Raw genomic sequence first — 26,892 nt, forward strand, 5'->3', positions numbered from 1 at the left:
TTGTCAGCGCGCGCAGCCGAAAAATCCTCCATGCATCTGTCGTGCTGCAAAACCTACTAATTCATTTACAACATAATCAGTTACAGGACCATATCACTCTGTTATGCGTTTGTGTGTATGGTGCGCAAATATAATTTAAGTTGCATTGACAATTAGCCTTTAATTTAACAGTTGTCATTGAGACTATTCATTCGTTTATTTTAGCCAATACAGGACATCATTTTATACAGTTGCCAGTTTTTCGTGATGGTTTGACAACATGATTGGTAAGTCACTGTTTTTGATTCCTCTGTATTAGTCTTTCCCGCTAGCCTTTTCAATTCCTATATAGCACTGTATACCGCGATACCATGAGCGCATTACTGTGCTTTTTCACTATCTGAATTTTAAACAAGCTGAGTGAGTGCATGATTTGAGCGATGTTACGCTAACAATGCACATATTTTACAAATATAAAGTGTTTTGGAATAGAATAGTACATTTTGTTGTAGGATACGTGGTTTGTCATAGAGGCCTCATAGCCTTCAGGTTTTCTTGCATTGTCACAGGCATAACTACATTATGTTTTCATTCAAAAGGTTTCACCACTATGTTTTATTATTAAAACAATTTGACATTGGTTTTATATAAGCTGTAGTTTATATGCTAGTACCCCAAAACATTTATAATTAATGACATCATAGTTTAACCTTTTCTGTTTAACTTATTCCGAGGTTACGATTAGTTAAAACAGATTGATTAAACTGTATTTGCATGTCTTATCATAAAACAATCTATGCTTTTGTAAACACACACACACACACACACACACACACACACACACACACACACACACACACACACACACACACACACACTTCAGTGCTGCAGAGAGGAGGCTACAGCCCCAGCCAGTCTGTTGAGAAAGGGCATCTGTGTGTGTAGAACTGCTGGGCCCCACTCCTGAGTCCCCTGGGAACCAATTATTCATCACAAGAGGAGAAGAGGGAGGAGGGGGTAGTGGGGGGGGGGGGGGGGGGGGGGGGCAGCTACGCCTGCTTTCCACTTCCCCAAGCCAAACTCTCACTATAGGCTGTCTCACTGCATGAGTAGTTTCTATGAGAACCCAATAAACACTATCAGTGAATTGTGTCTCGCTATATTTCAGCCATTGTCAAATAAGAATACATTAGCTCATCAGTCCTCACCTGTGTGCATTTCCTTACAGGCCAGCGACTTCTCATGCCAACAACCTAACCTGATCTCTCAGCATCTAAGGTAGGTTGGCTTTAACTTGTCCAAGCGTTGTTATTCCAGTTTGTATAGCCTGATTTTAAACATAGACTCCATATAAGGTCTGTCCAACTAGCAGCCCTGTTAGCTGTCTGGCGTTTCCTAAAAGGTTCCTGATGGGACAAGTCATCATGTAGTGAGTGGGGCAGCTAAGTGCCAGTGCAGGTTGAATGATGCTTGATTTATCTGTGTAGAACCTCTCTTTGTCCACCACCCCATGGTTATTATCTCTACAGGAGATATCAGGGGAGAGCAAATAGAGTTGGAGAAGTATGGGGTGTTATTACACAATACAATGCAAAGACACACACACACACACACACGCACGCACGCACGCACGCACGCACACACACACACACACACACACACACACACACACACACTCTGTAAAGGTCACCCTGATTCTACATCTGTCAACATCTGTCTATCAAATCCATCATCAAGCAATTCCCAATGCATAAATTATATTACTAGAGGTCATGCCATGTTTTCATCAGGCTTTGACTGTATATTATTAAGGTGAAGGATACATTGTTAAAATTTCATAGGGAGGGAGGGAGAGAGGGAGGGAGAGAGGGAGGGAGAGAGAGAGAGAGAGAGAGAGAGAGAGAGCGGCTGCATCATTGTCTGTTAAATATAGTATTCTAGTTACACTTCCAATGAATGCTTCATAATGCATAGTAATAATATGATAGTCTATACTGTATTTTACATGTAGAATTGTATTACTATTCTATATTTCAATGGATCATTCTGTATTGTCATTGATACAGCTCCATAACTATTGTGTGCAACCACACTGTATATTGTATCTATAGTCCTCGCCTCTCCTGGCTAGCATCCATAACAGTTCTTCTTTGTGAGATGTATACTTCCCAGTCCAACTCACGCTTCAGCATAGTGCTCTCCTCTCGCCTCCACCCCCCTCTCCTCACTCCCCCCTCCCCCTTGTGGCTGGTTGCCATGGCAGCTGATTGGAATGTTCACTCAGTCTCCAGCAGCATATTGCTGTTCACCCCCTAGGAGAGGACAAGCCGCTTACAAAAGGTAACATCTAGGACTTAACCAGGGTGCTGAGGTCAGCTGAAAGTGGGATTAATTCATTTCACACGTTCATTACTTGTAAGAGATGGTCATTATTTGGGATTATTTAGTGTAATAAAAAAATATATATTATGACCTGGCAAACCACTGTAAATGTATAGTATTCTTTGTATTTGACTTGGTTTAGTGGACAAATGTTCATCGTTTTTTTGTTGCAGGTTTAGTAAACTAATTCTCCAAGCCCCCAATCATAGCCAACCATGATCACACCTCTTTAAGGCTTCTCTGGAGACTTTCCATGAAATAAACTTGCAGACAGAATGCAGACAGGAGATACACAGCACCGCTCGCTCACCTTCCACTTTCATCGAGGTAATTATTTTGCATCCCCTTACTCCACGTTTGATTGGAGAGAGATAATTTGAGAGAGAGAAAGAGCAAGGGAGAGAGAAAGAAATTGATATGGATAGAGAGAGAGGGAGAGGAAAGAAAGAGAGAGAGAGAGGGATGTTGAAAGAGTGAGAAAGAGAGAGAGAGACACATATATAGAGAGAGAAACAGAGAGACACATATAGAGAAAGAGAAACAGAGTGAGGGAGAAACACAGAAAGAGAGAGAGAGGGATGTTGAGAGAGAGAAACAGATAGAGAGAGAAGCACAGAAAGAGAGGGAAATGGGGAGAGAAATAGACAGAAAGCGGAAGTGTGTGTGAGAGAGATAGAGAGGAGAGAGAGAGATAAAGAGAGCGAGAGCAGAGGCTGGGAGAGAAATCAGTAGCAGATTTTAAATGCAGCAATATTAGTTTCCACCAGTCACTAGGAGAAGAGAGGGAGAAGAGAGCAGCGAAAAGGGCTCACTAACTCGCTGTAGGAAACGAAACATACAGTAGTAATTGGACGTCTCCACTATCTCCTCTTATTGTGCTTCCAACAGCTAGGCCATATTTTGTGCAGTGGTAAAGGCCACTGTTTATTCAGTCAGTGGTAAATTAATCTATGTTATACCTCTCGTTTGAGTGCATTTGTTTAACATTTTCTAGAGACTGAATTGATTTCCAGTGACGCGTTAGCTCATGAGACAAGTGTCCGTAGATTAACTTTGCAAATAGCTCATTATCTTACGTTGGTCTTTGTTCTCCAAAAGCTTTAGACTGTGAGTGCATACTGACAGAATGTCAACCCTCCCCAATACTATATCAGCCATGTCTAGGTAGAATTTAGATGGATGGATGTTCAAGTGTCCCGTATAGGATTTGAGTGGTGCGCTGGGTTAGGATGAAAGGGTATTCCTTCTCTCGTTAGGCTGTGGGATTTGAGATGTTTGTCTGGGTGCTATATGTCTGGTATTGCTATAGCAACCAGTTTTCATTCATGTATGGGTGAACTGTAGCTGCTGCGCGCACACACACACACACACACACACACACACACACACACACACACACACACACACACACACACACACACACTCACCCAAGGTACCATTATAAGACCATATTGACTCTGAAAAGCCCTCTGAATAAGGGAGATGCAGCTCACCGAATAAGGGAGATGCAGCTCACCGAATAAGGGAGATACAGCTCACCGAATAAGGGAGATACAGCTCACCGAATAAGGGAGATACAGCTCACCGAATAAGGAAGATACAGCTCACCGAATAAGGGAGGTACAGCTCACCGAATAAGGGAGATACAGCTCTCTGAATAAGGAAGATACAGCTCACCGAATAAGGAAGATACAGCTCACCGAATAAGGAAGATACAGCTCACCGAATAAGGGAGATACAGCGCTCTGAATAAGGGAGATACAGCTCTCTGAATAAGGGAGATACAGCGCTCTGAATAAGGGAGATACAGCTCTCTGAATAAGGGAGATACAGCTCTCTGAATAAGGAAGATACAGCTCACCGAATAAGGGAGATACAGCTCACCGAATAAGGGAGATACAGCTCACCGAATAAGGGAGATACAGCTCTCTGAATAAGGGAGATACAGCTCTCTGAATAAGGGAGATACAGCTCTCTGAATAAGGGAGATACAGCGCTCTGAATAAGGGAGATACAGCTCACCGAATAAGGGAGATACAGCTCACCGAATAAGGGAGATACCGCTCTCTGAATAAGGGAGATACAGCTCTCTGAATAAGGGAGATACAGCGCTCTGAATAAGGGAGATACAGCTCTCTGAATAAGGGAGATACACCGCTCTGTCTGTTATTGCTCATGACTCATGTCTATTTGAAATATAATGGCAGAACATATGAATGGCATGGAGTCATCGTTTCGTGATTTGTTCAATGGCGCCTAGTCTAATTTTAGATTTTTCTCTTAGTCTTTGTCTGTCCACCTCCCTCTCTCTCTCTCTCTCTCTCTCTCTCTCTCTCTCTCTCTCTTTCTCTTCTCTCTTCTCTCTTTCTCTCTTTCTCTCTTTCTCTCTCTCTCTCTCTCTCTCTCTCTCTCTCTCTCTCCCCCCCCCTCCGTTCTGGCAATCCAGCAACATTTTCAACTCAAATTGAAAGAAAGAGCACATTTGTGTGGGTGGGTGGATAGGAAGAGGAAACATTGTTCCATAAAGTCAACTCCCTCACATCTCCTTCAGTCCCCTCCAGCCCCTCCCTGCCTTACCCAGCCCTACCCAGCCCTGCTCCCCTGTACTCCCTGCCTTACCCAGCCCTGCTCCCCTGTACTCCCAGCCCTACCCAGCCCTGCTCCCCTGTACTCTCAGCCCTACCCAGCCCTACCCAGCCCTGCTCCCCTGTACTCCCAGCCCCACCCAGCCCTGCTCCCCTGTACTCTCAGCCCTACCCAGCCCTACCCAGCCCTGCTCCCCTGTACTCCCAGCCCCACCCAGCCCTGCTCCCCTGTAATCCCTGCCTTACACAGCCCTCCTCCCCTGTACTCCCTGCCCTACCCAGCCCTGCTCCCCTGTACTCCCTGCCTTACCCAGCCCTGCTCCCCTGTACTCCCTGCCCTACCCAGCCCTGCTCCCCTGTACTCCCAGCCCCACCCAGCCCTGCTCCCCTGTAATCCCTGCCTTACACAGCCCTGCTCCCCTGTACTCCCTGCCCTACCCAGCCCTACCCAGCCCTGCTCCCCTGTACTCCCTGCCTTACCCAGCCCTACCCAGCCCTGCTCCCCTGTACTCCCTGTGCCCAGAGGTGAAGACAGGTCTGTGTGTCTTTGTGTGTGTCTGCCTGCCTCCGTGTGTGTAAGTATGTGCACGTGTGTGTGTGTAGTATTTGTGCATGTCTGCGGCAGTAGGCTTCTTCAGCGCCAGATGACATTAGGGTCCGTTCCCATTTAACTGACCCTCTCTGTGAGGTCCTTCTAGAATCTAGAGAGGGCTTCCTTTCTCAACCTCCCTGCCTGCAGCCTGAATGGAGGCTGGCTAGCTAGCCTAGCGCTAATTCAACCAGTCTTACTGCAGTGAGTGAGTCAGGGCTCCTCTCTGCTGTGTGACACACACACACCATTAACCCAATGAATCCAAACATGAATGTAGGAGGAGGAGTAGAGATGAGAGGAAATGGGAAGTAGAGAGAGAGGAAGAGAGGAAATGCAGGAGGGTATTTTAGGGCAGTGAGTTAAGTTGAGTTTGACAGTTGGCCCGTATTCACAATCGAGACTGAGTGTCTGTGGACAGGGTCAGGACAGGGGCTGGGAACGGTGCCTCCCACTAAGCTTTGTCACTCATCTCCATGCTATTTGTGGCAACCTGAGCCTGTAAAGTGACACAGTGGTGTTGTGTCTGTCTGTTATACAGGGGCAGTGCAGGGTTTGGGATTATAAAAGGGAGATTTCGTATTGCAGATCTGTCTCCTTGCCCTTTTTGCTATTTTGTTGAAATTGTCTGAGTACACCCCCCCCCTCTCTCTCTCTCCTCTTCTTTCATTCTATCCTCTTCCTCTTTATGTGATCTCCAAGGGCTTCCTCCTCTACCTCAGTCAGGCTTCGGCACTTCAGCCAGCACAAGCCAACGAGTCTTTGTGTGGAAAGGGAGAGAGTGCGAGCGAGAGCAAGAGAAACGGAGGGCGAGAGAAATAGAGATACAAATAGAAAGAACGAGAGAGAGAGAGAGAGAGAGCTAGAGGGGAGAGAGAAGCTGGCTGAGAAAGCTGACAGCAAGCAACACCAGAGGGAGAGAGGCAGAGAGGGGGTAGAGAGAGATAATGCATGCAGAGCAGAATTAGGCCGATACCCGCTAATGATCAAAATCCAGAAAAGAGCCGTTAAATTCTACAACCACCTAAAAGGAAGCGATTCCCAAACCTTCCATAACAAAGCCATCACCTACAGAGAGATGAACCTGGAGAAGAGTCCCCTAAGCACGCTGGTCCTGGGGCTCTGTTCACAAACACAAACACACCCCACAAAGCCCCAGGACAGCAACACAATTAGACCCAACCAAATCATTAGAAAACAAAAAGATAATTACTTGACACATTGGAAAGAATTAACAAAAAAACAGAGCAAACTAGAATGCTATTTGGCCCTAAACAGAGTACACAGTGGCAGAATACCTGACCACTGTGACTGACCCAAACTTAAGGAAAGCTTTGACTATGTACAGACTCAGTGAGCATAGCCTTGCTATTGAGAAAGGCACGGCAGACATGGCTCTCAAGAGAAGACAGGCTATGTGGACACTGCCCACAAAATGAGGTGGAAACTGAGCTGCACTTCCTAACCTCCTGCCCAATGTATGACCATATTAGAGACACATATTTCCCTCAGATTCCACAGATCCACAAAGAATTTTGATAAACTCCCATATCTACTGGGAGAAATACCACAGTGTGCCATCACAGCAGCAAGATTTGTGACCTGTTGCCACAAGAAAAGGTCAACCGGTGAAGAACAAACACCATTGTAAATACAACCCATATTTATGCTTATTTATTTTACCTTTTTGTACTTTAACCATTTGCACATTGTTACAACACTGTATACAGTGGGGCAAAAAAGTATTTAGTCAGCCACCAATTGTATAAGTTCTCCCACTTAAAAAGATGAGAGAGGCCTGTAATTTTCATCATAGGTACACTTCAACTATGACAGACAAAATGAGAAAGAAAAATCCAGAAAATCACATTGTAGGATTTTTAATGAATTTATTTGCAAATTATGGTGGAAAATAAGCATTTGGTCACCTACAAACAAGCAAGACTTCTGGCTCTCACAGACCTGTAACTTCTTCTTTAAGAGGCTCCTCTGTCCTCCACATCAGTATAAAAGACACCTGTCCGCAACCTCAAACAGTCACACTCCAAACTCCACTATGGCCAAGACCAAAGAGCTGTCAAAGGACACCAGAAACAAAATTGTAGACCTGCACCAGGCTGGGAAGACTGAATCTGCAATAGGTAAGCAGCTTGGTTTGAAGAAATCAACTGTGGGAGCAATTATTAGGAAATAGAAGGCATACAAGACCACTGATAATCTCCCTCGATCTGGGGCTCCACGCAAGATCTCACCCCGTGGGGTCAAAATGATCACAAGAACGGTGAGCAAAAATCCCAGAACCACACGGGGGGACCTAGTGAATGACCTGCAGAGAGCTGAGACCAAAGTAACAAAGCCTACCATCAGCAAGGGCATTGAAGATGAAACGTGGCTGGGTCTTTCAGCATGACAATGATCCCAAACACACCGCAACGGGCAACGAAGGAGTGGTTTCGTAAGAAGCATTTCAAGGTCCTGGAGTGGCCTAGCCAGTCTCCAGATCTCAACCCCATAGAAAATCTTTGGAGGGAGTTGAAAGTCCGTGTTGCCCAGCAACAGCCCCAAAACATCACTGCTCTAGAGGAGATCTGCATGGAGGAATGGGCCAAAATACCAGCAACAGTGTGTGAAAACCTTGTGAAGACTTACAGAAAACATTTGACCTCTGTCATTGCCAACAAAGGGTATATAACAAAGTGTTGAGATAAACTTTTGTTTATTGACCAAATACTTATTTGCCACCATAATTTGCAAATAAATTAATTAAAAATCCTACAATGTGATTTTCTGGATTTTGTCTGTCATAGTTGAAGTGTACCTATGATGAAAATTACAGGCCTCTCTCATCTCTTTAAGTGGGAGAACTTGCACAATTGGTGGCTGACTAAATACTTTTTTGCCCCACTTTATGTACCTTATATGACATTTGTAATGTCTTTATTCTTTTGGAACTTCTATGAGTGATGTTTACTGTTCATTTTTGTTGTTTATTTCACTTTTGTATATGATCTACTTCACTTGCTTTGGCAATGTTAACATATGTTTCCCATGCCAATAAAGCCCCTTGAATTGAATTGAGAGAAAGATTGTGAACACCAGACAGGTGATAAACAATAGAGTAAGAGGGTAGCAGCAAGGTCTGTTCTTCTGGGATGTCGATGTGGACGTTTATGTAGTGAATACTGTGGGGATGCACTAGAGGATTCCTGGAGTTTGCAGGGCGATACGACACAGGTCAGTCAGTGGTAACATACATTATTCAATTGTGGCGGTAATATATCCTCACCTTTGGTACTTTTACATTTTATGGGGGAAAGTCACGAATGTGATCCATTCAGCACAGGACACAATCTGTAGCACCTGGTGTGGAGGGAGTTTATGCAGCGTTGTGTTCCCAGTGTATGTCCTGCTGCACAGCTACAGTTCTTGAGAGAGAGAGAGAGAGATTCTCTCACTGCCATTGCAGGGTAGTCTGCTCCTGTGTTCTGTTGTGGTGCGTGATGTCATCCGGTACCAGTTCACAGAGGGAGAAGCTCCCAGCCTCAGGTCCTGTTTTGTGGCCATCAGTAAGGAGGCATTTATTATGAGATTGTGATTTGTGTGGACAGTAAACCATAGTTTTAAGTGGTATTGTTTTGCACATAGTATCCGTAATGTCTATATCAGGCGACGACTGTCTGAATTGAACATGTCTCTTAATAAGATACATGTATACGAAGACACTGTTGTCATGGCAACCACCTCCGGGTTTTCAAGGAATAGGTAGCATGGTGTACGGAGCGCTGGATTCTGAGGATGGGAATGAGAATACATGACTGAAATGAAGTGCAGGAAGTTGGTACATGATGCTTAGATATAGCCATGGAAACCCTTACCCAGTTCCCTCCATCTCCCCATACTGTCACTGTGGGGGGTTGTGTTTGCAGTTTAGTTTATTCACTCGACCATTTAAAAAAAAATAAGAACACATAAAACTTAAAGCCATACATGCGCATGGGTAACATCATGGAGGATAACACACAATAACGTCTGGGACTTATTTCCATTGTGGTCCTCTTGAGACAAGATGGCTAGGCAAGATGCAACACGGTTGAACACAGAGATGTCCTGTACTGTATGTGGAGTGGGATGGGAAGGGTGGGACAGGGCTGCCACTGCATCATCTGTGTATTATGTCTAAAACATCCCTCTATGAGTCCTGTGTGTGTGCATGCACAGTGCAGGTGATTACGTGTGTGCATTCCTTGATGCATGTTCCCTTTCAGTCAGTCAACTTCGGTACAACACACTATGGTGAGTCGCACCCTGGCGGAAACACAATTGGAAGACGAGACAGTCTGACGTCGTGACATCTCAACTGTCCCATATTGGTAGAGAGTGCTCACCCACTGGATGTTGTGTTCTGAAGTTTGTATGGTTCTCATACGTTTCCCAATCACAAGCAATTAGTTATTCTTCGAATTGCTTGGCCTGGCTATAGCAATAAGTAAGCTGGCTTACGCGACCGAAACAACGAAGGCTAACAAGCCGGGTTCGGATTCGCGACCATGCCCCAAGATACTCACGTTGGTTGTCTGGTATGTCTCGGCTCGGTACATGCTCAGGCTGCCCTCACTTGAATCTGTTTGTTTGCGAGACTAGGGGATGGCTGGCACTGTTCCCCTACTAATCCGTGGCACAGGTTCTCTTGACAATCGTGTAGCATTCTTTAGGGGACTTGGTGTTTCCGATAGTGACTTCCTCTCCCGGGTGCCCGTACCTCGGCTGATGGTTTAGGTCGTTGGTCGGGTAGAATATCTCCCGGCTCCTGTGCACACTGCCGCCGGTTACGGGAGGCTACTTGAAGAGAGAGGGCGACCAGGTTCTGTGGGTATCCCCACCGCCTGTGTCTACCTTGGTTATTAAGCACCGCTTGTCTCTCTTCCCAGAAGGGTACGTTCCCACCTCAGTGATCCGGTCCTACGTACACTTTCAAGACCAGGTTAGTGAACAAGCGCTGCATAGTGTGCTAGCCAGATTAGCTAATGAGGCGAGGCGAGCTAGCTACTACTAGCTATACCTGCCTCCCCACGATGGAGTTGCTGGGGTAGCTGTCTTGTTTAGTATACATAACATTAAGTCGCTTGGTAATTGGGTCTCGACCCCGCCCTGTGCAACTGGGTACTGGACTTCCTGACGGGCCGCCCCCAGGTGGTGAGGGTAGGTAAAAACCTCTCCACCCCGCTGATCCTCAACACTGGGGCCCCACAAGGGTGCGTTCTGAGCCCTCTCCTGTACTCCCTGTTCACCCACGACTGCGTGGCCATGCACGCCTCCAACTCAATCATCAAGTTTGCGGACGACACTACAGTGGTAGGCTTGATTACCAACAACGACAAGACGGCCTACAGGGAGGAGGTGAGGGCCCTCGGAGTGTGGTGTCAGGAAAATAACCTCACACTCAACGTCAACAAAACAAATTAGATGATTGTGGACTTCAGGAAACAGCAGAGGGAGCACCCCCCTATCCACATCGACGGGACAGTAGTGGAGAGGGAGTAAGTTTTAAGTTCCTCAGCGTACACATCACGGACAAACTGAATTGGTCCACCCACACAGACAGTGTTGTGAAGAAGGCGCAGCAGCGCCTCCTCAACCTCAGGAGGCTGAAGAAATTCAGCTTGTCACCAAAAGCACTCACAAACTTCTACAGATGCACAATCGAGAGCATCCTGTCTGGCTGTATCACCGCCTGGCACGGCAACTGCTCCGCCCACAACCGTAAGGCTCTCCAGAGGGTAGTGAGGTCTGCACAACGCATCACTGGGGGCAAACTACCTGCCCTCCAGGACACCTACACCACCCGATGTCACAGGAAGGCCATAAAGATCATCAAGGACAACATCCACCGGAGCCAATGCCTGTTCACCCCGCTATCATCCAGAAGACGAGGTCAGTACAGGTGCATCAAAGCAGGGACCGAGACTGAAAAACAGCTTCTATCTCAAGGCCAGCAGACTGTTAAACAGCCACCACTAACATTGAGTGGCTGCTGCCAACATACTGACTCAACTCCAGCTCACTTTAATAATGGAAATTGATGGAAATTGATCAAAAATGTATCACTAGCCCGACAGGATGCTCTCAATTGTGCATCTGTAGAAGTTTGTGAGTGCTTTTGGTGACAAGCCGAATTTCTTCAGCCTCCTGAGGTTGAAGAGGCGCTGCTGCGTCTTCTTCACAACGCTGTGTGTGTGGGTGGACCAATTCAGTTTGTCCGTGATGTGTACGCCGATGAACTTAAAACTTACTACCCTCTCCACTACTGTCCCGTCGATGTGGATAGGGGGGTGCTCCCTCTGCTGTTTCCTCAAACAAACGCTTGGATTGCTTTCGCTGTAAAGCATATTTTCAAAATCTGACAAGACAGGTGGATTAACAACATGCTAAGCTGTGTTTTGCTATATTGCACTTGTGATTTCATGAATATAAATATTTTTAGCAATTTTGAGGGGAATTTGGCGCTCTGCAATTTAGCGGTTGTTGATGAAAATGATCCCGCTAAAGGGATCCGTGCGTCAAGAAGTTGTTAAACAATGCCACTTAATATAATGTATATGTATATACTGTACTCTATATCATCTACTGCATCTTGCCATCTTTATGTAATTCATGTATCACTAGCCACTTTAAACTATGCACTTTTATGTTTACATACCCTACATTACTCCTCTCATATGTATATACTGTACTCAATACCATCTACTGCATCTTGCCTATGCTGTTCTGTACCATCACTCATTCATATATCTTTATGTACATATTCTTTATCCCTTTACACTTGTGTGTATAAGGTAGTAGTTGTGGAATTGTTAGGTTAGATTACTCGTTGGTTATTACTGCATTGTCGGAACTAGAAGCACAAGCATTTTGCTACACTCGCATTAACATCTGCTAACCATGTGTAAGTGACAAATAAAATTTGATTTGATTTGATTATTGTTAACGGACCATGCTGCGATCAAAGAGGCTAGCAAGCCTAGTTTAGACTAAAGAGCCTCCTGGCTAATGTCAGCTAGCATGCATAACTTCCGGTGAATGAAGCTTACTAGTGTTCCCCCAAGCGCTATGGCAACCCTACTCTTATTTTCAATTCTTGGAGTTGGAGGGAGTAGAGAGAGCAGGGCTTGCGTGCTCCTCCGATGGGAAGTAGCCCCCTGTGCAGCTGCACCACTCCACTAAAAACATTGCTGTGACGACTGTGCCCCACATTTTGATACAGCAAACGGGGTACTACGGGGTACTACATCAGGCATCGCTGGATCCCTCTGTGCCCATAAGACATCCGCATTGCTTGCTGTTTGGGGTTTTAGGCTGGGTTTCTATATACCAACTATGTGACATCTGCTGATGTAAAAAGGGCTTTATAAATACATTTGATTTGATTTGAAGGCCGTTAGTTTATTATGATCAATAGTGATCCATTCTGACTATTACATTTGTAGTCACACAGGTGCCACATGCTGAAACAGACCAATCACGGGCCGGCAGGATACGCGGAGGCTCCCTGTTGACTCTCTCAGCCAGGATGAAATCACCTACATCAACCATGATCTTTTGCTAGTTACGGCCACTTTCACCATGATCCTTAGCAATTTGTTTGTGCCATTCAGACCCATTTAGCAATATGGCATGCTTCAAATTCAAATACTTCTGGCTTCATGCGCCATTGGGAGTTTTCATAGGAATACGTGGATGACGTCAGCACTATCACTATCTACTGGTTTTAATGGCTATGTGTTACGTCTACTCCCGCTCTTCCCCTTCGGCGTTTGACGTAGCCGGTATACTAACCACCGGTCCTGGGATCCATCATTACGCACACCTGGCATCAATCATTACGCGCACCTGCATGTCATCATAAGGCACACCTGGACTCCATTACCTCACTTATTACCTCCCCTATATCTGGCACTCCCTTTGGTTCTTTCACCAGTCGGTATTATTCCTGTGTTTATGCATAGACGCTACTGTTATGTTGTCTCGGTTCATGGTTGTTGTTTTATTAAAAGTTTCACCTGCTTCTCAACTCTCAGCGTCTCCATTACAGAATACTGACTCCAACAATGGAAGCAGCAGGAAAACAGAGTATCTCCCAGACGGTCGACGAGCAGGGATACCTTCTACGTCAACAACATGACCAGCTAGTACAACGGCTATGGAAGAGGTTCTTCACAGTGTGCAACGTCTTCAACATACCCAGAGGCGTTGCCGTCAACTAGCGGAGGATACTCTACAACCAATTGACCCAGCGAGCCAGCACAACCAGCCCATTTAGCAACCTGCTCAGGTCAGGGATGCCTGTTTGTCCCTCCCGGATAAATATGACGGCACCCCATCTAAATGCCGTAGCTTCCTACTTCAGTACTCCCTCTACTTTATGCACCAAATGGGAGCCCCCACCAACGAGAGGTCCAAGGTTGCCGAGGTTATTTCTCTGCTGACTGGGCGAGTGTTGGAATGGGCCACGGCCGTCTAGGAGAGGAGAGTAGGAGCTAGATTCATGAGGGGTTCATGGCTCTGTTCAAATTCATCTTCGATCATCCCTGGAGGGCAGAGGGGGGTGAACGCCTACTCCAATTATGGCAGGGGTACCAGACGGCTGCTGAGTATGCGCTCACCTTCCGGATAGTAGCAGCATCCAGCGGATGGAACGAGTGGATGTTTCGTACGCTATTCAGAAGAGGTCTGCACAAGTAGGTCCAGACGGAACTGGCCTGTCGATGACAACCTCTGCTTGGACGCACTCATTGTGATGGCCGTCCGTCTGGATATCCTACTTCGGCAGCGTCGGCGCTCATCGCTTCTCTCCCCTTCTCAGTGAACACTCTCGATCAGAGCCTGAACACAGGGAGTTAGGGGTCACATGCCTCCCCGCGACGCAGACTGAGACAGATGGGGTTCTGTCTGTATTGTGGTCAAGGAGGGCACCAGCTCCAGCGGTGTCCGGCACTTCCTAATCCGGGATCCACAAGAGCAGAGTCACATGATCTTCCACCTCCTGGGGCAGGAGTGAGTATTCCATCTTCATCACTTTCTGCTAAACTCTTTTTGGTGTCCATAATACTAGTTGACTGTCCCTCATGTACTGCGTCTACAGCGTTAGTGGATTCCGGTACCACAGGGAACTTTATTGACCAGACCCTTGCCTCCTCTCTTAACATCTCATACCCGCTCTCCTCTCCTTTCCCAGTTCAAGCCCTCGATAGTCGGCCACTAGGATCCAGAACCATTACACACATCACCCAATCACCCACCCTCACCGTGGAGTCCATTCATCAGGAGAACATCCCCTTCTACATTACCAGTTCACAAGATCTCACTCGGCCTCCCTTGGCTTCATTGCTATAACCCCACCATCTGATAGTCGAGGATGAGAATCGGACTGGTCACCCGAATGTTGGTTCTACGTCCGTTGAGAGTCCTGTGGTTGACCTTCAGCCCAACTACCCACGTATACCAGGACCTGGAGGAGGTATTCTCCAAGACCTGCGCCACCTGTCTTCCTCCTCATCGCCCCTGGGACTGTGTCATCAATCTGCTGACAGGGTCTCCGCACAGGAGCATCTACCCTCTGTCGGTGGCTGAGACCCAGGCCACGGAGGATTACATCCAAGAGGTGCTCCAACAAGGATTCATCCGCACGTCCTCTTCTCCTGCATCAGCTAGCTTCATCTTTGTGGCCAAGAAAGATGGAGGGTTACATCCATGTATTGATTACAGAGGACTCAATGAAATCAGCACAAAGTACCGTTACTCTCTCCCGTTGTTTTCCAACAGCTGTCGAACAGCTCCGCGGGGCCCGTTTTTTTTTCCCGAACTGCGGAGTGCATACAAGCTCATCCACATCCGGGAGACTGTTTAGCACGATGTCTGGCCACCATGAGTACTTGGTGATGCCATTGGGCTTAGCCAATGCTACATCAGTGTTCCAGGCATTTGTTAACGAGGAGTTCAGGGACGTGCCTGGATGTCAGGTGGTTGTGTACCCTGGAGGATCACATCACTCACGTTCGAGCAGTCCTGGAACGCCTCCTGGCTAATCACCAGTTCGTCAAGGCTGAGAAGTGCCAATTTCATCAGAAGGCTGTCTCCTTCTTAGGATACGATATCAGCCCGCTGGGAGTGAGAATGGACAACAAGAGGGTAGGTGCGGTCAGGTCATGGCCAGTCCCAACCACCATAAAGGGGTTACAATGGTTTTTGGGGTTTGCCAACTTCTACTGCAGTTTCATAAGGAACCTCAGCGCCGTCACCGCCCCTCTCAACTCTCCTGGGTGTTCCCCATAGGTTGGTGTGGAGCCCAGCAGCCGACGAGGCCTTCCGTCTACTCAAGGGATGTTTCACCTCCGCCCCATTGCTCAAAACACCCAGGCCGATGCCCAGTCTCTACGATTCGGGAGAGGGTCCTGTCCAGAATGCACCTATAATATCACCCTCCTGTGGTCTGGGATGTAGATGTGGACATTCGTCAGGCTCTGGAGAGGGAACCCGCACCCACTAACTGTCCTCCCGAGCGCGTCTACGTTCCCACGGAGATAAGGGATCGGCTGCTGACCTGGGCACACAGCTGCCATTGCTGGACATCCAGGTATTTCTCACACTACCCAGTCCAGCTTTGAGAAGTACTACTGGTGGCCCACCTTGGCGTAGTACGTCACTCGCTACATCAACTCCTGTTCCGTATGTACCCAAACCAAATCCCCCCCCCGGCACACTCCAGCGGGGAAACTCCTTCCCGTGCCTCAGCGTCCCTGGTCCCGTCTATCCATTGACTTTGTTACTGATCTCCCCTCTGACGGTTTCATGGTGGTTATGTATAGATTTTCAAAATCCTGTCATTTGAATCCCTCTTTCTGGTCTCCCTACTGCTCTCCAGGTCACTGAGTCACTATATCAACAGGTCTTCTGGCATTATGGCCTTCCGAAGGACATCACCTCCGACCATGTCCCCCAATTCACGTCACGGGTATGGAGAGCCTTTATGGAGAATCTCGGGGTCACGGTCAGCCTCACTTCAGGGTATAGACCTCAGTCCAATGGGCAGGTGGAGAGGATAACCAGGAACTGGAGAGGTTCCTGAAAAGTCATTGTCAGGGAGAGTGGGCTCGATTCCTTCCATGGGCGTACGCCCAGAACTCGCTACGTCACTCCTCCACTGGGTTGACCCCTTCCAGTTCTGGGTTTTCAGCCGGGCCCTGGCTCCGTGAACCCCGGGCCAGACCGAAGCTCCTGCGGTTGAGTGGTTCAGGCACGCAGAAGTGTGGAGCGACACTCGCATGAGAATCCAACGCGCCGTCCACCGTAGACTGCCACCACAGTGCAACCCCCATGTACCACCCCAGGGATAGTGTTTGGCTCTCTACCAGGAACCTCCCACTCCACCTGCCATGTAAAACGCTGAGACCCTGGTTTATGGGGCCGTTCAAGGTTCTCCAGAGGGTCAACAAGGGGACGTATAGGTTACAGCTTTCCATTGACTACCGTATCTCACTTTCTTTTCATGTCTCCCTTCTCAGGCCGGTGGTTCCTGGTCCCCTAGCATCAGCAATCATCCCCAGTAGGTGCATCCCCGTTAGGTGCTAGGGGACGACATTCTGGATCCCAACATTCTGGATTCTGGATCCCAACATCCTCCGTGATTTCCATCTTCATCACCCAGCCCGCTCCTTGTCCTCAGGGCCGCGCGTCGGGGAGGAGGAGTACTGTCACGTCTACCCCCGCTCCTCCCCTCTGGTGTTCAACGTTGGCAGTATACTAACCACCGGTCCTGGGATCCATCATTACGCGCACATGCACGTCATCATGAGGCACATCTGGACTCTGTTACCTCCCCTATTTCTGGCACTCCCTTAGGTTATTTCCCCAGTCAGTATTGTTTATGTGTAGATGCTACTGTTATGTTGTCTCGTTCCATGTTTTATTAAACATTTCACCTGCTTCTCGACTTTGTCTCCGTTACACTATGGGTATATCAGTCTCCACGGGTAATAAGTTGGCCAATTCGCTCTGTCCACAAGCGGCACCCCTCGCCATAGGTAGCTCATTACTGGGATTCATTGCTGATTCCTGCCTGTATCTTACTAGTCCTTACTAGTTTTCTAGTGATACAGATTGTAGGCCCTGTAGGTGGTTGGTAGTGAAGTTGAGGGACAGGAAGTGCTGGACACGGCCATGCTATTATTCAACAGTCTCTGTGGTTCATATGAACCCTGAAATGAGCTGTCTCCAGCTCCAAGACTTTGCATCCCATTCTAGACCTACATGCCCTCAGCAAGCACCTCAGACTGCAAACTCAGAATGCTCACGAGCCGCCAGCTATTACAACCTATTGGCTGGTGGCGGCAGAGTCGAGGGGGCACGCAGTGTTACACACATCCATACTACTGTCCCGTATTGAGTTTCTAGGCTTCATAAGAAAACAGAAAAAGATCTCAGCACATACCGTTTCTGGGTCTCGAGCTAGACTCACTCGCATATCGCTCTTTTCTATCCCTGTGGAGGGTGTCCGGGTTCCGGCTCTGCTTAGGCAAATTTCGTCTGGATCACACAGTGCATTTTCACCAGTGGCTATGCCTACTGGGGATGATTGCTTCTGTGATGTCGTTCCCGTGGGGCTATTGTTGATGTGGCCCTTCCAGCGCTGAATGCTAGCCACTCACCTGGACGCATATCGCAGTCTAACCCGGTCGATTTGGGTGTCCCTGTCAGGCCTTCGGGCCCTGGCCCAGTGGTGGGACTCTGTTATTGTCAGGGAGCTCACATGGGCTGAGTTATATCTGGCAAGGTGATCACGACAGATGAATCCCCCCAAGGGTGGGGTCTGCTGTACAAAGGCAACTCGATTCGGGAGGTATGGATACTGGTGTGGAGTGCACCATATCAATTACCCAGAGCTCCTAATGGTATATTGGCGCTCACTTCCCCGTGCTTTTGTCGGGCAGGCTTGTGCTGGTCAGAACCAACAATATGTTAGTGGTGGTGTGCATCAACAGACGGGGAGAGACTGTCTCTCGTCCTCCTAACCTTGGCACGCTCCCTATTTCTGGGGAGCAGTGCGCACATGCTCTCTCTTTGGGCTACTGTTCCCTGAAGGAGGGAAACGAGGTACAACACCTGTTTGGCCCCGAGACGCCCGTTCCTGGGCTCAGTGAAGAGCGGTATTATCAGGCGTGATTGTAGATCCTTCAACCGAAGTCGCGAGAGTGCGACTCCCCATAGTAAGGTGTACCTCGTTTCCCTCCTTCAGAGAACAGTAGTTATAGTCATAATGTTAAGTTTACTTTTATGCACTCGATGTGCATACTCTCATCAAAAATACCTATTGGGAGAAATCAATGCCCACCATGACATTAACTGAGCAACCATGTACAGTAGCATGGGTTTGCTCAGCGACCATATACACTCTTGTGCAATAACGGTAATAACATTTCTTACCACGTTCTTTCTCTCTCTCTCTCAGGGGCAGACGTTGGGTGGTAGACCTACTGCAGGATGAGTGGGATCCTGAAGAGGAAGTTTGAGGAGGTGGAGGTGGATAGCCCCTCCCCCTGCCTCTCTCTCCGGGGGTCCGATGACGAGGTCTCCGCTGGCAGCGACAGCGGGAACAGCAGCGACAGCGTCAACCCAGGCCCCTCCACCCCCGTCGCCCGTGAGTTGCTTACCCAGCATGCATGTACTCGACTGCCTAACTAACCAAGCCAGCTTTGCCAACTTTGGACAACACTGTCAAATATTTGACCCCAAGTGAATGAAATAGCGCCTTACATTGTGCTAGTGAGTAGCCTTCTATCTTTTCAGTAGAAAAAACTCCCAGTTACGAGAACCTCTTCCTCACCTACTGCTTTTCAAATCAGCTGCGATTCCTTCAAGCACCACCAGCATAGAGAGCCTCAGCGGGATTAGAATGATAGAGAGAAACAGGAAGTAACTCTTGGGAGTAGTGTGATTTCATCTCTCTTTAGGAGTCATAGGGGGTGATCTCCCCTAGCTCCTGCTCCCTGTGGGTTTTTAGATGACAGGGAGGATGTTAGGGATGCTAGAACTCACTCAAGGGGTCCATAGGGATATCAATAGCAGCAATACTCACTCAAGAGCTCCTGAGTGGCACAGCGGTCTAAGGCACTGCTTCTCAGTGCAAGAGCTGTCACTATAGTCCCTGGTTCAAACCCAGGCTGTATCACATTTTGCCATGATTGGGAGTCCCATAGGGCGGTGCACAATTGGCCCAGGTTTGGCTGGGGGTAGGCTGTCATTGTAAATAAGAATTTGCTCTTAACTGACTTGCCTAGTTAAATAAAGGGTCAATAAATAAAGTTAAACATTTATATAGTGATACTTTGTCTCTAAATACCCCCTCTCTATCCAACTCTCTCTCCTTTTCTCTCATCCCTCCTTCTCTCCCTATCCCTCCCTCTAACAGCCTCTTCTATCTTGAGGTGTGAAAAGCGCCTGCGTGTGCGCAACGTGCACTTTGAGAGTGTGACGGTGTACTACTTCAGCCGGCGCCAGGGCTTCACCAGCGTGCCCACGCAGGGTGGCAGCACCCTGGGCATGTCCACGCGCCACAGCTGGGTGCAGCGCTACACCCTGGGGGAGTTCGCCGTGGAGCAGGAGAGAAGCCACCGAGACATGCTGCGAGACCACCTCAAAGAGGAAAAACTCAACTCCATCAAACTCAAGGTAGTCAAGTCGATCTAACTAAAGGTAGTCGACTTTAGTCAACTCCATTAAACTCAAAGTAGTCAACTACTTCTAACATAGGGCCTCCTAAACCTTTTTAACCCAGAACCCTATTTTGATATCTGAAAATTCTTGTGACCATCACATACTTTTAATGTGGGGCTATGAGAGTCAATTGCAAATTAGTCTGACATAATGTATCCAGCATCCCGGAGTCGCCTCTTCATTGTTGATGTTGAGACTGGTGTTTTGCGGGTACTATTTAATGAAGCTGCCAGTTGAGGACTTGTGAGGCGTCTGTTTCTCAAACTAGACACTAATGTACTTGTCCTTCTGCTCAGTTGTGCACCGGGGCCTCCCACTCCTCTTTCTATTCTGGTTAGAGCCAGTTTTCTCTGTTCTGTGAAGGGAGTAGTACACATCATTGTACGAGATCTTCAGTTTCTTGACAATTTCTCGCATGGAATAGCCTTCATTTCTCAGAACAAGAATAGACTGACGAGTTTCAGAAGGAAAGTCTTTGTTTCTGGCCATTTTGAGCCTATAATCGAACCCACAAATGCTGATGCTCCAGATACTCAACTAGTCTAAAGAAGGCCAGTTTTATTGCTTCTTTAATCAGGACAACCGTTTTCAGCTGTGCTAACATAATTGCAAAACGGTTTTCTAATGATCAATTAGCCTTTTAAAATGATAAATTTGGATTAGCTAACACAACGTGCCATTGGAACACAGGAGTGATGGTTTCTGATAATGGGCCTCTGTACGCCTATTTAGATATTCCATAAAAAATCTGCCGTATCCAGCTACAATAGTTATTTACAACATTAACAATGTATACAATGTATTACTGATCAATTTGATGTTATTAATGGACAAAACATTTGCTTTTCTTTCAAAAACAAGAAATTCTCTAAGTGACCCCAAACATTTGAACGCTAGTGTACATTGTTTTTCTTCAGGATTTTGGAAATTCTCCCGCTACCCCATTTTCATATCAGGTGACCCCACATGGGGTCACGACCCCAAGTTTGGGAACCATTAGTCCAACTAACGGTAGTGAACTCTGTCTAACTAAAGGTAGTCAACTCCATCAAACTAATGGTAGTCAACTTTAGTCAATTCCATATAACTAAAGGTAGTCAAATGAATCTAACTCAAAGTAATCAACTCTGCCTAGTCAACTCCATCAAACTAAAGGTAGTCAACTCCGTCTAACTAAAGGTTTGGACTGTGCCTTTAATGCCTTTGTATTAAAGTATCCAGCAGTGCAGTGGTAAATGCAGGTTATTAATAATATATTGCATAAAGCATTCACAGTGGCACTTCTCCAAGTGCATTACATTGTACATCGATGTGTAGCATGGCAGCTATTTTTGTGCTAGAAATGAGCTAACATAGCAGAGAGATGAGGAAGGAATGTTTTCCCATTTGTAAGCCGGGGATAAGCAGGAAAGCAGGGTAGCATTAGGACTAGGTTATGAATTCAAGGTTAATGACAAATGACATGAATAACCTGAGTGCCACAGTCCTTTCTAGTCAAAATGACCTTTACATTCCTTCTAATTTATTTCTTCAGTGTATTCACTAGCACTCTAAGCTGCGTTATCGCAGTGATTCTAATCCAACACAATGCGCGAACACAAGCGGTCAGTACTAGGAAGGTGTTCGGTATACTCAGTGTGCATCACTAGAGAGCATCACCATCTACTCGTGTGGTTTTCCTCCAGCTGACCAATAATGGCACTGTGGAGTCGGACGAGGCCGAGTCGCTGACCCTGGACGACATTTCAGAGGACGACATCGACCTGGACAACACGGAGGTGGACGAGTACTTCTTCCTGCAGCCGATGACCACCAGGCGGCGCCGCGCTCTCCTCCGGGCATCCGGGGTGCGACGCATCGACGTGGAGGAGAAGCACGAGCTGCGGGCCATCCGGGTGTCTCGGGAGGAGTGCGGCTGTGACTGCAGGGGGCTGTGCCACCCCGCGACCTGCGCTTGCAGCCTGGCCGGCATCAAGTGCCAGGTAAATGGAGCTGTGGTGAGGGTCTCCTGAATTACCTCTGTCAGTATGTTTGCCTGTTAAGTGATGGCTGGCTAGCTGGCCCGCTATTGGCTGGCTGGCTGTTTGCCTGGCTGTTTGCCTGTCTTTTTGCCTGTCTGTCTGTTTGACCGTCTGCTATGCTTATGCATCTGTCTATGTGTTCGTTATTCATTGGAAACGGGAACCGTCCAGTATTGGAGGCTAACTGAGGCGTTGGTTGTCTGTCTGTACAGGTAGATCGCATGTCATTCCCGTGCGGCTGCAGCAAGGAGGGCTGCAGTAACAGCACAGGCCGCATCGAGTTCAACCCCATCCGTGTTCGCACCCACTTCCTGCACACCATCATGAAGCTGGAGCTGGAAAAGAGCCGCGAGCAACAACAACAACCGCAGGTCACAAATGGCAATGGTTACCATGGAGAACTACCAGTCAACGTCCCTGTCCAGCGTGCTCTGCAGTACCCCCTGATGTCTGACAACATCCCAGTCCTGCAGGCTCCCATCATGCACCTGCCGAGCACCAGCGACGCAGAGCAGCATCTAGAAGAGGACGAAGATGAGGAAGATGATGAGGAGGAGTACGAGGATGAGGACGATGGTAGTAGTTTATGTAGCGGCCTCTCGGACTGCAGCACCGACAGCCTGCACACTAGTGACTCTGAGGAGGAAGAGGAGGAGGAGGAAGATGACTGTGAGTCTATGGAGGAGGGGGTGAGTGGACCCCCAGTCTCTCACACAGAGGTGGTTTCTCTCTCCTCTGTGTTGGGTTACACTGATGGGACACACACCAACACCAACCACGCTAACCCCAACTCATACTACCACAACCCTTCATCAGGATACTACCAGATGGACAACTCAGCCAACCTGAACCCCACACCAAAAGCCCCTAGTGAAGCTCCCTCACTCCTCTCACTCCCCAACAGGCAGGGGGCCACCGATGGCCCCACGGTCGTGTCACAGGAGCAGCCTAAAACCACCTCCGAGCCGCACACAGACCACCTCAGCCAGATAGAGGGACTGTATATGCATTTTCCCCACACTGACAAAGCACCAGCAGCCAACGCCTGTTCCTCAGCCCCGCTGCAGAGCAACACTCCCCACAGTGGGGAGACTAGTACACTACACCATGAGCAGCCCTTTCAGACACAGGTCAGCGTTTTTCATCATGAATCTTGTTCTAGAGGCAGCTCTGCGGAGTGGTCACTAGCTGGCACAGCCACAAAGTCATAAAATCTGATTTTAAACCTAACCTTTACCCTAAACGTAACCACACTGCTAACCCTAATGCCTAACCCTAACCTTAAGATCAAAAGCACATTTTTGTTTTCATTAATTTTTATAATATAGACAATTTTGACTTAGCAGATGGCCTATCTAAGGGGAAATCGCTCAGTTCTGCCTCCAGGACAAGACTTATGACAATAATTGTCAATCTGCCTTTCAGACAGACATGAACGGTAGTGATATTACACGTCCCTGAAGAATAGCACACGGTCTGAGGTATCTGTGGGGACTGAGGAGCAGCAAAGCCAGGGGTCTTTCAACGGGCTGGCTGAGGCGTCCTCTCTCTTGCCTGAGAATAAAAGTGATCCACCAATTCTAGAGACTAACACTAGTCACTAGCAGTGTCAGGTAGACGTGTGGCAAGTTCAATGAAACTTGTTAGTGTGATAAGTTAAATTAGCATTCCTTTGCAGCAAGTATGCACATTTGGATTAATGTGCTGACCAACTTAATCAAAGGGATACTTCAGGATGTTGGCAATGAAGCCCTTTATTGACTTCCCCAGATCCAGTTGAACAATTTTGTGTCTCTGCATGTAGTTTGAAAGAAGTTACTAACTAGCGTTAGCGCAATGACTGGAAGTCTATGGTACCAGATGCTAGCTGTGACCATAGACTTCCAGTCATTGCACTAACACTAGTTAGCATTGGCTTGCAAAACTACCTCTAACTTCCTTCGTACTGGATGAAGGATGCAGGGACATAAAGATGGTATCCATGAGTTCATCAGACTGGGGAAGTAGATAATGGGCTTCATTGCCAAAATCCTGAAGTATCCCTTTACCAGTGAAACTACATGATGTCAATACCAATTCATTTTCTGTACAGGAATAATGCTGTTTTGGACCTATCCTAGAAACTGGGTTGTCTGTTTGATTGAATAGAATCTGAAGGACAGTGTTTGTTGTTTTAAACTCATGAATGTACCTTTTTAAAGTGAACGATTAGGTTGCAAAGGCAAGTTGTGGGGTTTTGCCTCAGAAGGATCTTTGCACATTATTGCACACACAGTTTCCATGTCCTGGATCTGAATGTCTAACAGCTATTGAACAATGACTGTGAAATAGTTTGAATTAAACAATGATTCCTTATTTCAACAGTATAACCATGTCGAATGGGAAAATGAAAAGATCATCTGCTTTGAGTTAAATGAATGAACTAAGATAGACGCTAGGGCTCGGACGATATCAGTAACGCGATACTTGTTGGTAGCGTGGCAAAGAAACAAAACACGAAGCGGATTTCACTTCTTTAGAAAAACAGCCCTAATGTTGGAAATACACATTGTGTTGTCACCCAGAGTCACATGTATTTATTTTCCATGCTATAACACAGATTATTTACATAAAGCAGGTTTTTAAAAGACCAAAGAGTTTTGTCTGCTTCGTGTAAAAAAAAAAATGCCATGGAAAAAATATTGCAATACTGGTATAGTCACAGCCTTAGTAGATTGAACTTTTATATGGAGTCAACTGGAAAATGTATATAGCTGCAGTTTATTTATGGCTATACAAAGTTTATGTAATATTATGTATGTTTTGATAATGAGAGCATGCGGTGGTTAGTATTGATGACAAATCAACACGATTTTGAGGTACTACAATTATTAAGCGTCGGTCTCGTGTTTATTTGTGTTGTCTCATAGATGTTGAATACTTTGCATGTGTTTTGTTAAAAGGAATGTTTAAAAATGAACGTTTTTTTTATATACAGTGAGAATGTCAAAAGGAAACAAATTAAATAACATTTATACTTTACATTAGATTGGACAACACTCCAATATACTGTAGTTTGAGTCACAGACGTATAATCATCTCTAGTCGTACCATTACATTTAGGTCCATTTTCAAAAGGACCATGAAACCTGGAAAATGTACGTCGTTTGAAATCGCTTTAATTGTCGTGCTCAATTTCATGAGACAAGCTATATTTTCAGTGCTGCTATTATGATTTGTTATTAAGTTTTATTGTCACATGCACAGGATACAGCAGGTGTAAAACAGTACAGAGAGAACCTTAATTGGGGGCTCTTTCCCAAAAATGCGCAATAACAGTAGTAATACAGATGTGAAATGCGACAGAAGAAAAAAATAAAAGAAACAGGAGAATAGAGTTATATAACGCTCTTATATACAGATCAGTACGGTGCCAGTACTGTTATTACAGTGTGCAGGGGTACTGGAGGGATTGAGGAATGAATGGACCTACTCCATCATAGCATGTTCTTTGTCTCATCTCTCTTTTCTCTTTGTATCCAGTCTCTTCATCTAGCCCCTTTATTGTTCTCCTCGCTCTCTCTGTCTTTCTTGCTCTCTCACATTCTCTTGCTCTCATGACCTCTCCTCTCTCCCATCCTGTGACATCACATCACGTCAGCCAATGAGGTGGTGTGTAGCGTAAGGGTGCCAAAGCGTTCATGTTCAGGTGATCTATAGTGAAGTAAGCTGCGTCTGTACCAGTCTCTGCTATTCTGCTGTAGATATGATTTGCTAGTCTATATTGTGGCCAATGTGAAACTGGGTATTTTATTGTGGTTTATTCTCGCAGCAGTCTGTTGTGTCATGAAGGCCTTGAAGTTCACAGAGCTCATGTTGTTTTTGACTTTGTCCCAAATGGCACCTTATTCACTATATAGTGCACTTCTTTTGAACAAGGAAGTCGTACCATTATAGGGTATTTGGGACAAGGCCTTCCTGTTCTGTTTAGTTTTGTTCCAGAATGTCTCTTTGTTTATCAAGACTGCCTAGAACTGGGGGCCTAAAATAGATATTCTCTGTCTCTTCTTTTTTACACCACCATTTGTTCCTTTTCCACAAACATCAGACTTTGAGAATAAATAACCAATGGAATAATTGTGTCCCTTGTCAATCATTTTGGTTGCGCATTATTATGACCTTGACATTTTGTCAAGATGAATCATACATATCAGAAATGTAATGTATTGTTGGAATTATTAAAGGAAGACAACATGTACATCCTAAATCAACATAAATATGGCTGTTTCAGTTTATAGTTTTTTTTTTTTTTTCTGTGTCAACACCCATTTTTCAGTTCCAAATGTAGCCTCTGAAATCCCTAGAGAAAACCAGTGCCATGTTGTCTGTCCCGCCCACAGAGTCAGAGTGAGATGGATTCTCCGGAATGTGTCTGTTTCCCAGGGTAACACATAGCTAAGACTGCTGTCTTGCGCTCAAGACCTCTACATTATGTAATGAATTTGAGGAGTTCTTTCAGTATTGTCTCAGCAGCTGATTATTCCAAGATGTACAGTGCCTTCGGGAAGTATTCAGACGCCTTGATTATTTC

At 46.6% G+C, this 26,892-nt stretch overlaps 1 protein-coding gene across 4 annotated transcripts; it reads left to right on the forward strand.

Annotated features, from left to right (window-relative positions):
• On the forward strand, nucleotides 1–26,438 carry LOC129840346 (cysteine/serine-rich nuclear protein 3-like). 4 transcript variants are annotated; one of them, XM_055908156.1, is made up of 7 exons: nucleotides 1–266; nucleotides 1,208–1,257; nucleotides 2,535–2,688; nucleotides 19,037–19,225; nucleotides 19,997–20,256; nucleotides 21,987–22,298; nucleotides 22,535–26,438. In XM_055908156.1, the coding sequence occupies exons 4-7, from the start codon at nucleotides 19,069–19,071 to the stop codon at nucleotides 23,531–23,533; spliced, it is 1,728 nt and encodes a 575-aa protein (XP_055764131.1). In that variant the 5' UTR covers nucleotides 1–266; nucleotides 1,208–1,257; nucleotides 2,535–2,688; nucleotides 19,037–19,068; the 3' UTR covers nucleotides 23,534–26,438. The 4 variants fall into 4 exon arrangements, with proteins under 4 accessions (XP_055764131.1, XP_055764130.1, XP_055764129.1 ...); XM_055908155.1 differs by lacking the exon at nucleotides 2,535–2,688 and adding an exon at nucleotides 13,625–13,864; XM_055908154.1 differs by lacking the exon at nucleotides 2,535–2,688.
• Nucleotides 26,439–26,892: the final 454 nt, after the last annotated feature.

Source organism: Salvelinus fontinalis, chromosome 41 (genome assembly GCF_029448725.1).
Source record: "Salvelinus fontinalis isolate EN_2023a chromosome 41, ASM2944872v1, whole genome shotgun sequence".
Classification (NCBI taxonomy): Eukaryota; Metazoa; Chordata; class Actinopteri; order Salmoniformes; family Salmonidae; genus Salvelinus; species Salvelinus fontinalis.

Coding starts and splice junctions, on each gene's coding strand:
- LOC129840346 (XM_055908156.1), top strand. CDS start 19,069: ATGAGTGGGATCCTGAAGAGGAAGTTTGAGGAGGTGGAGGTGGATAGC. Junction 19,226..19,996: donor CCCCTCCACCCCCGTCGCCC/GTGAGTTGCTTA, acceptor TCCCTCTAACAG/CCTCTTCTATCTTGAGGTGT. Junction 20,257..21,986: donor TCAACTCCATCAAACTCAAG/GTAGTCAAGTCG, acceptor GTTTTCCTCCAG/CTGACCAATAATGGCACTGT.